Here is a 10,705-nt window from a genome sequence, read left to right as displayed (position 1 = left end):
AAGGTGCCATCAACATGCTCACATTTTCTATTTTCCCCAACTCCTCTCCCTGCAAAACCATGTGTGGATTTCCCCTTCCACATCACCTGGAACTGACTCTCCAGTCATTAACAAGCAGGAGTTGGTTACTGTTTTGCTGATGACTTTAGTTTATCTTGGATGTGATGCTGAGATCATCAGCCTGCCAAAGGGGCACGTAGGTGAAGATTGCTTTGCTTTTGTCAAGTTATTATTGACATAAAGACACAATTTTTGCTGAGGAATAGCTTGCTTAATCCCCCTTGTGAAAATTTCTTTTTCTTTAAGATATACATTACCTCTTGGGAGGTTTCTAGGGCTTGCAAAACTAGTGCGCAAAATCGGTGGGATGATAGTCCATAGATTTTCCTCAACCATCCAATTCTCTCATTTCCAGTTGTATTTGTGCCTTCTCTCCCCCGCCAGTTTCCATACGATTTGATTTTAAAGGCCAATTACTTTGCTGAGATTTAAAATATTTCCAAAGGCTAAAGGTATATTTTACCTTTTATTGAGTAGCTCTCAATAGTGAGATGAGCAGCATATAAATTTAATGAAATAAATAGTACTGACCTGGTAAACCTATAGCAGATTTAAAACATGAAGATGCTTTTGTCAGTTTGGGGCTCAAACTGTTAGGCATTTTAAAATATATATTTTAAAAGATTAAAATAAGATTATAAGGAGTACAATGTTTTTGTTAGAAATCACCTAATCTAGGTTGTGACAGTTAACACACATGGCAATATTTAGCTGAATTATAATGATCCAAACAATTTAGCAATATTTGAGGACTTTGATGGGAAACCACTCCCCAAACAGTAAGATAGACTGGGAAGTTGAAAAACATCTCACAAGGAAGCAACAAGGAAACTGCATGGAGAGGATAATTGGAAGTCAAGCTTGACCTATGGAAAACTTGTCTTTTTAATGTAATAATTTTGCAATTAGGAAGGTAAAATAGAATACTCATGGTGGTTTATGAACTGCTACAAATATGTATTCCATGTTCACCAAAAGATAATTTATTACAGTTCTTAATTACATTATTATACACATAACAGATGATCAATAGACACATTCATAAAATTATTACTAATATAAATTTACTTCATAATTGTGCGTTAGGTATTCAAGAATAATAGTGTGTTGTATTTTCATAACTGGGAGTTTCATTCACATAGCTTATGAATCAATAAAGAACAAAATGTTTCCAAAAAAAAATATCTGTTAGTTACATTCAAGTTCTTTTCGTAACCATAAATCACATAGCATAGCTATTTTCATCAAGGAATACCGAAACCCATTTTTGCAAAGTGAAAACACTTAATATTATGCATATAACTATATTCATAGAAATTTCACCAAGAACCATAGTCCAGGCAACCTATATGTTTGCAGGAGCTGAAAATTCAGCATGCCAAACTATACAGAGTAGGCTGATTTTTCTTCTTATACTTGAACATGCTGTGTGAAGCAGCATGTCAAATCTGCCATGCAAAGGATTGTACAGTTTACCAAAGCAGTTTGTTCCAGCTATTAAAACTGTTTTCAAATGGATTTGTTCCCCAGTGTTTCACTTAAGTGCAAGTATCTGGAAAGCAGAGCTGTGGCAACTGATAAGTTACTAGAGTAATAATCTTGCGCTGTAACATATGACATATCATTCATATAACATTTTCCTTCTTCTCCCATCCTAAGGCTAGTGTGAATGTATGACTGTATAAGATAATTGCTATCTTACATGAGACAGTGTTTTGGAAACATTTACTTCATTGGAAAAAGAACAGTAATAACGCTAAAGTTTGTAAAAGTGTGACATCGTAAATCATAAAATCCTGCAAATGAGTCTTAATTTCATCCAAGATTATTACATGAACACACAATATATTTGTAAAATTACTCTCTAAGTAAGTTGTCAGCACAATTCAAACTTTTTTTCAAGCAAAATGTTGAGTTTTTACTCAGTTTTTAACAAAATTAAAGTCAAATCATAAATTGCCATTAGTTATCAAAACTATGGTTACTCAATAATTTAATTTTGCTGCATGGTAATAAAATTATTTAGTCTACTAGAGAAAATGTTTTCTCTATCAATTAGGAAATATAATGTAGAATTCACTTTCAGTTGCTTTCATGGTAATTTTTTTTTCAAACAGAATTCTCCATTACTACTGTTTGCTACATTCACAGTACAAGATTGCTGAAAACACTGTTGGCTTTTCTGGTATAAAAAAACATTTACTTGCTTAAAGGGGATTAAGTTATATAATCTCATGAGTATCAGAATTCAAATTAATTTTTCAGACGGAAAATTTCAGAGGGAATATTTAAACAGGGAACACTGAACCCTTTTGGTTTGCTTTAAAGTATAACAAACAATATTTAGATCCTATAATACACAGAGAAGTATACACAGAGCAGTTACTATTTCAAAATATAATAAGTGGAAATCTGAGTCTATGGAACTTTTTAAGAAACTTTTTTAATTTTGTAAACACAAACTGCTAAGTGTAGACTCCTAAAAAGTAATATTTGCTATAAACCAAATTACGAATTCTTACGCAACAGTGTAGATTGTTTTTTTTTTTTGGCAAACAAACCACTTTTCATTCTATCCCACTTTTAAGCTTTAGTAAGGGGGCAAGGGAACTGAACACACAGATTATATTTTCAAAATGCAAGCAGTTTTATTTTGTGTCAAGCCCACTATCTTACAAAGCCCATATATGTGAAAAACACACGACAACTGATTGCTTTTAGAAAGCAGTTCTGCATTGCTAAAAGTCATGGAATTAGTCCTGGTAATTTAAATATTGAAGCTTTCTCCACAACCGCACGTTCCTTTGATGTTTGGGTTATTGAAAACAAATTCACTGGACAGTTTGTTTTCTATGTAGTCCATTTCAGTTCCTAAAAGTGTAAGTTGGGCTTTTTTTTCAATAAACACTCTGACACCTTTTTAAAAAGAAAAAAAATATGAGATTTGAAAGATTTAGCATATACTAGGCTTTTTTTACTATGCAAAATATTGGTACAATATAGTTTATATATTTCACTACAGGCCAACAATTATTTAATAAGTTATAGATACTCCTTAAGTATTATTTGTTTTGTATTTATTCCATGATGTACTCTGTAAGCCACATTGATAATTTTTGGATATTTTTCCAAATGTGTATGAGCCTAAACATTCAAAAGTAGGCAGACTTAGTCAAATAAACCAACCAACCAACCAACCTACCTACCTTTAATGAGTCATTGATTTCATGGTAAAAGCACCATGTTCACTTAAAGAGAATCAACCTCTGTCAATATTCTACAGAAAGGTGAGATATAAATAAATATTCTTATTGATAGGGCTATTCAGGATGTTGGATTTAAAGGCAAAAGGGATGTGCTTTGATGAGAGCATGAGATCACAAATCTAGCATCTGTTGACAGCAACACCTGACACTAAATGTATCTTTCCCTGGACAACTGCAGAAGGCACACCTAGAAACAAAGGCTCATCCATATGTGCTCTGAAGCACCTTTTGGTCTTTGAATCTGAAGTGCTACGCAAATTCAATTCTGTCAGTTCTATTTTACACACTGCAAATAGATTGAGTTGGAAATTAGAATTGGCAATGACTTTTGCACTTACTATCCCAAGTACACTTACCATCTTGTACTACCTCTTCGTCAGAATCTCCTTTTGATTTTGTATAGTCTAGTGTATAGGAAAGGCCATTACAACCTCTTGTGCGCACACCTACTTTAACTCCTACCTAAAATATAAATATTAACATATTAGAAACATTTTTGTATGAAGCCAACAATTCTCAAGTGCCGGAATTACTGTTTCAATGCTTTTATCCTAATTTAACTATACAAAGTTTTAAGTGCAAATCAGCCATACACACAGATTCTGAGTCCTTTCAATCTTAAGTGTCATTTATTTTTGAGTAGTGTTAGGTAAAACTGTACTGTAAGTCTCATGGAAACCAAAATTGCCCAAATGGGACATGACTAAAATCTGTTCATCTAAATAAAACTAATTTCGGCCACCTTTTAGGGAATTAGGATCACTGATTTAGTGAAACAGGGCTATTTTAATTTGTACACAGAATAAAATTGGGATGTAATTCACATAAAAAGAGTTTGGGGAGGGAGAGAGGAGGGAACAAACCTGCTCGAAAGATGGAACTGGCAGGTTTGGTGGAATAAGTTTGTGGGAGAGGTGAGCAACTTGGAGAAGAAAGGAAAGATACGGGAAAGTTGGGATGTGCTGACTAGAGGGATTAGCCAGCAGCAGTGACAGGGGAGAGGCAAGTAAGGTGGGTGATAGATCATGCCAGGCTAGAAGTGCTGAGGAGATTGGGGTGTGTGTGTCTTTTTCCATAGCTGCTTGCCAGATGCTTTGTTTGAAATCTGGCTTAATCAGAGTGTTCGAAGGTTTGGTTTTGCAAACCTTTGCAAGTTCAAAGTGATCTGGCACAGCTTCCAGATTGCATTGGTTTGTTCTGAAATAAAACATTTTCCTGTTTCAACCACATGGTGACCGGCTATAGCAATATCTATGGGCAGATTGTGATGAAGTCTTGAACATCAAGTAATGCCTGGAATACCATCTAGCACCACTTACATGGTCAGGTTTGTCTTTTAGCAGTTGTTTTATCTTATTCACCGCAGATGGGGTCTGAAAGATATGAAGAGATTTTGCATTACACGACTTATCAATTGCATCTTTTTTAAAGCAAATTTATTAAGTTACAAAAAAGGATAAAATTAACAAAAAGAAAAAAAGATTAAAAGTAGGAGGAGATGAAAAGGGTAGCAAGTGACAAGAAAAAGGGAATAAAAAGAAAAAATATATAAAGAATGACTTCTTTCTTCAGATGTAATAAAATAACCTCTTTATTCTAAATTAAAACAAAAATGTTATAGACAATATACAAATCTTGGATTATATGTTCTATTTTATCCCTTTTATTCATAGAAAGCTATAAGCAGTAAGAGAATATTAACACATGAATATGTAGAGGAGAAGGGAATTAAGAATATTTCATTTAATGTTAATTGTTTTGTTATCTGTTCATCATTATGCAGCATACTAATCTAAAATAATCTTTTGGCATAATATGAATTCAGCCCGGTTTTTCAGCTTATCGTCTTTGGCATGGGTGTTTTTAGAGATATACCTATTATTCCAAGCTGTGTGAATAATAATAATTAGGCTTCCCAACATTCCAGTAACATATCTTTTGAATGACACTTTCCCTCCCACGCAGCTACCAGTTCATGAATCTCTAGTCATTTTATATATAGTCTGTAGAGCATTTCTTTCATCCATATTTGCTGTACATCAAGATATGCACTTAGGTACAGACTGTATGTCTTACTGAGAAACATGGCATGATTGTAATTTCCCATTACATGTATAGCTGCATGTATAGAGTTTACTGTCACCAATGTAATGTGTTGGAGGTGGGGAAACAGGTTTATGGGAAGAATTCCATTTTACAATCATACATTGATTTGACACATGGAAAAAAAACCTCTTACAAGGTTTATAACTCAGAAATAGCTGTAAATCCATTGATAGTTATTTGGGCATGCTAATGTTATATTTTGTGCATTATAATTGCATGAAACCAGACTGGATGACTTTGAGCCAGTCACACACTCTTGGGCCAGTCACACAAGGTTATTGTGGGGGAAATAGTAGGAGGAAAAGAGTATTATGTTTGTTCACCACCTTGTTCTATTTAACTGCTAGTTCAGCAGATCAAATCTCACCGGCTCAAAGTTGACTCAGCCTTCCATCCTTCCAAGGTGGGTAAAATGATGACCCAGATTGTTGGGGGCAATATGCTAATGCTAATGCAATATGCTAATATGCAATATGCTATATATGAACTTTGTAATCCGCTTAGAGAGGGCTGTAAAGCACTATGAAGTGGTATAGAAGTCTAAATAATAATAATAATAATAATAATAATAATAATAAACTGGTTTAAAAAAATCTAAAAAATAAAACTATACATCTTTCTTTTAAAATTTAAAAATTTCAAGGAAGTGCTAATTACAGTATTTTAAGAAAATATTGCCTAAGATTTTCTTATGTATGACTATCATATTTAAATAACATTTAATGATTTCCAGATGAGGTTGATTAATGTCAGACTCTGTGCAGGCTTGGCCTGGTTAGTACTAGGGAGGGAGACCTCCAGCAATTTAAAGGGCTTGGGATAGGTTGGGAAATTGAAAAACCACTCCAGAAGAAAGCAGGGGCAAACCAGTCTGGTAACACTGTTCAAGAAAACTATGTGGGCATGATCCCAAATTTCTCGGGTTTAGTTTTGCTTATGAAAATATAAATCATATTCTTTCACATCTCAATATACTCAGAGTATTTAATCATTTCTCCATTGAGATTTTCCTCCCATAAAACAATATCACAGTTTTATGCACAGAAGACTGAAAATTTTTAATGTGCCAATAGCTATGTATATATTCATCCCTATGTAAACAGCTTGTTCTCAAATACAGGTATTCCGCAACTTACAACCATAATTGAGCCCACATTTTTTCATTGCTATGCAAGACAGTGAAATGAGTTGCATCCCATTTTATGATCTTTCTACCACAGTTAAATGAATCACTAAAATTGTTAAATGAATCTAGCTCCCCCCCTCCCCCATTGTCTTTGCTTCAGAAGCTATCTGGGAAGTTTACAAATAGTGATCACATGACTCCTGGAAAGGGCAAATGTAATACATGCACAAATTTTGATCATGTGACCATGGGAATGCTGCCACAGTCATGAGTGTGAATACTGATCACAAGTCACTTTTTTCAGTGCCCTTGTAACTTTGAACAGTCACTAAACGAATGGCTGTAAATCGAGGATTACTTGTACCACCCAATGCATGGCGGTGTAGTTGATGCCCATCATTACACACAATAGTGTGGCAATAAAATATAATAATCATTTCCATAATTTATATTGAACACCAGAACAGGAGAATTACACAAGGCATTTGAGGGGTCCTTGATGGTCTCTGAGCTTGCTTGTTTTCTTGCAGACATTTCATTACCTTGACTAAGTAACATAATCTAGTGGTGGCATTTGCTTTTGCTCCAATATAACTTCTTTTCACATCTTTCTCTCTCTCTCTCTCTCTATATATATTTTAAAGAAGGTGGGCAACCACAGAAAACACAGCAGCATAAAAGGTTTTTTTTTCAGCTCTATAATCTTCTGATAGCGGGGAATCTCAGTTCAGATACAATAAACAGGCAAGTCTTGGATTATAACCTAAAAAACAAGAATCCTAAACTGTCACTACAAAGGCTTCTAGAGCTACAGCTCTCTCTCTCTCCTCCCCTTATACAATCGTGAAAAGTCGTGAAAGCTCATCTGCCACCAGCTGCACGACGGTAACAGTTCACTAGAAGCGATATTGTACCGCCTGTCTGCCTGGGGTGAGAAGATGATGAGGAATATAAAAAAAAAGGAGCAAAAAATATTACAAAAGGCGGATAAGAACATCAAAGCGGCTGCTGCAATCTCCGCCAGACCATCATTGGGGACCCCCTCCGCCCCCACTCTTTTCATGCACGCCTGCGCAGCACGCTTGTTTACCAACCGGTAGAGCTCCCCCCTCCTCCCCGAGCCTCAATCCCGCTCTGCAGCGGACGACGCGAGGTGCCTGGTGCAAGTCCGCCTCGCCCCGAATACTGACCAGCGTGAGGGCTGCTCGGGTGGCTTGAATCTTCCTCTTGCTCACAGCCCGGACGGTGGCTCGGACCATGGAGGAAGCCATGACACCCCCCCTCTCCCCCGCCCTCCACACCTCTCAGCCGCGTCCTCCAATATTGTCCATGTACACCCAGCGGTCGAAGCAAGGCAAAGCCAGGCGCGTTGGTGACGTCATCGGGGGGGGGGTGAGAGAGGCGGTCCTTGTTCGAGGGGTTTGGCCGCTATTGGGTGTATCGCGCGCCGGTCAGTAGTCTGGGCGGGCGGGTTAGTTGCAGAGGAGGTTGGGTCTCTCCTCCCTTTTCTGCAAGGCTACCCAATCGCGAGGCCCGAGCCAACCGTGCGCGGACGGTTGCCTTTTGTCGTGGGTGGGTTCGGAAGAACGCCGGGAAACTGAGGGGGCTGAGGATGAAGAGCTGAAGAAGCTTCTTGGATGAGAAGCGAAACGTCTTCCAAGAAAAAAACCACAGAAACTCCAGTTGCCTCTTTTGGGGGTGGGGGAAGCACCTTTGGGACAACCATGACTGAGAATCTCCAAAGACATTTCCCGGTGGAATTTCAGACGTACATAGAGCGAACCGTTAGGTTAAGGGAATATGAGAGCTAAAAAAAGGGAGAGAGAATAATAATGAACCTGTTTCTCCCCCCCCCGCCCAGTTTTAATCGAGTTCTCATATTTGTTTCGAACTGAACTTCGCCTGATAATTAGGATTTAATCCTGATCGCTTGGGACTTCCCTGGGAACAAATTTCTTTCAAATCGACAGACTAGGTTCGGCGATCAGTCCTCAGGGGAACGAGTTCCGGAAATGTCGGGATTACGATTCCCAGGCTCGCAGAAAACATTCACGAAAAATTGGCTCAGCAGTCTAAGAAAGGCGTCGTAACTGTAAACAAGCGAAACAGCTTGAAAGCGACTTGTATTTATTCAGTTTAATCTGGTAGGAGCCTCACTTTCCGGCTGGAAATAAAATCTAGAAAATGTCAGGTGGGTTTTAAGAACCCTTTTTCCCACTGAGAAACATAAAACAGGTAATTCTCAACTTGCAGTTTGTTTAGTGACCGGTCAAAGTTACAAGGGCACAGAAAATGTGATTTAAGACCATTTTTTCAGTTACGACCTTTGCAGCAGCCCCATGATAGTGTGATCAAGATCCAGGTGCTTGGCAACTGGTTCATATTTATGACCGTTGCAGTGTCCTGAGGTCATGTGATCAGCTTTTGTGACCTGGCAAGCAGAGTCAGTGGGGAAACCAGATTCACTTAGCAAGCATGTGACTAACTTATCAACTGCAGTGATTCACTTAACAACTGTGGTGAGAAATTTTATGAAAATGGGGCAAAACTAAATGTCTCAGAACAGAATTTTTGGGTTGAATTATGATCGTAACTCGAGGACTACCTTGGGAATTTACATGTAAGGCAGACAGCTCTTTTCACCCTTCCTCGGACACATTTTTCCTTGGCATTCAAAACAATCCCATCTGGTGAAAAAGGATCAAATTGCTTGCAGTCTAACAGGTCAAGCATAGGGGTAATTAAAGGAAATTACACCTCTGCATTTCTCATGGGCTTGAAGTAGCCACTTTACATTCATCACAACTTTCATTGCCATAACATATATTTATATTTAATAAATGACTCCTCAAAATTTCCTTTATTTTTGTTCCTTTTATCTTATTGCTGTTTCTTATTATTTATGAGGGGAATAATCACCAGTTACAAAATTTTATAACTTTCTAAGGGGAAACTTCCTGAGTAGTTTGCAGGTCATGAAGGGGTCTGTATTACAAAGGGATAATTGAGTCACTACAAATTTACCATCAAAGTCCTTCTGAGAGGTACAGATTGGAAAGCCAATTGTTTGTGCTGGATGGGTCATTTCTAATTCCAGGAGAGAAGGGTGATCCAAGATTTCAGGAAACTTGCATCAAATAGGGAATGGCTGGCTGGCTGACTGAAATCTTCGTAATACTAGCTGGCTCGTAACCAGTTAAATGGTAGGAAAGTCTTCACTTTGTAACTTGGGAAGAGGTACTAGGTTGCAAGGCAGATCCCAGGTTTCCTCTAAAAGCTCTCATCTCCACCATTATAATGGGAATCATTTTAATTCAAGGTAAGGTTCCAGCATATAACTTGCATTCTGTATTTTCAGGCATATTGGTTTATTTCAAACACTGCTTCCTTGTCCCTGATCTTCCTCCAAGAACTAGTTTAAAGTTTCCTCATGTTTCTGAGTCTTTAACTATGTTGTCTTTAACCAACTGGAGTATTATGTTGTCTTATTTGGGAGAGAGAACATGCACTTCCATCCAAATTTTGTTAGAGCCTCGGACTTAATAAACATTTCCTCTTCAGTTAATTGTCAATTGATCGAAACCCTGAAAATTCATTTGAGGCATTCTTTAATCTGCTGCATTGTGTTTGGTGATGGGATATCTCACTGCAATACTAGTGTTTCTAAATGTTTCTTCTACCTGTAGACTTCTTTGTAGTATCCGCTGTTGGACCTGGGATAAGTTATGTTTAAGACAATAGGCAAAACAGCATGTACTTTCCAGTCTCTTGTTTTTGATCATGCAATCATAATCAGGTCTCTGATACTTTTTATTTGCTATAGTTTTTAAATAAAACCTTGTAGATGGGATGTCTTCATCTCCCCTGGTAAGCGAAATTCAACTCTGCCTTTGGCTTATCCAATGGTATTTTCTTTTAGTGAAAGTCCTTGAGAAAATGGCATTTTATTGAAGACATTATTTCACCATTTGAAAATTAATAAAAATAATTGATGTTTATATCCTGTTTGCTCTCATGTGCATTTTAATTTTCAACATGCACCTGATTATACTTATTTCAAATTTTGGTGTGCCAAATTAAAGCAATTTATCTATGTAAAGTGTACTTACATGGATTTTTTAAAAAAGAACAGAAACTACTTTTCTTT

General features: G+C 37.1%; 1 protein-coding gene across 1 annotated transcript; it reads right to left on the bottom strand.

The window, feature by feature from the left end:
* Positions 1-1,020: 1,020 nt before the first annotated feature.
* Positions 1,021-8,138, bottom strand: ISCA1 (iron-sulfur cluster assembly 1). Its single transcript, XM_034410113.3, has 4 exons — positions 7,749-8,138; positions 4,646-4,699; positions 3,683-3,788; positions 1,021-2,976 (listed from the first exon to the last, which is right to left on the bottom strand). The coding sequence occupies exons 1-4, from the start codon at positions 7,827-7,829 to the stop codon at positions 2,828-2,830; spliced, it is 390 nt and encodes a 129-aa protein (XP_034266004.1). The 5' UTR covers positions 7,830-8,138; the 3' UTR covers positions 1,021-2,827.
* Between the last annotated feature and the right edge of the window lie 2,567 nt (positions 8,139-10,705).

The sequence above is a fragment of the Pantherophis guttatus genome, chromosome 2 (assembly GCF_059756535.1).
Source record: "Pantherophis guttatus breed Tessera chromosome 2, ASM5975653v1, whole genome shotgun sequence".
Taxonomy (NCBI): Eukaryota; Metazoa; Chordata; class Lepidosauria; order Squamata; family Colubridae; genus Pantherophis; species Pantherophis guttatus.
The sequence above is the reverse complement of the archived record's forward strand: the minus strand, read 5'-3'. Positions and strand labels throughout refer to the sequence as shown.

Bases quoted from the DNA above. Each gene is read 5' to 3' on its own strand.
- ISCA1 (XM_034410113.3), bottom strand. From the start codon at position 7,829: ATGGCTTCCTCCATGGTCCGAGCCACCGTCCGGGCTGTGAGCAAGAGG. The intron at 3,789-4,645 runs GTAAGTGGTGCT...TTTATATTTTAG, and splicing joins TAAAAGACAAACCTGACCAT to GTAGGAGTTAAAGTAGGTGT. The intron at 2,977-3,682 runs GTAAGTGTACTT...CTTTTTAAAAAG, and splicing joins CGAAGAGGTAGTACAAGATG to GTGTCAGAGTGTTTATTGAA.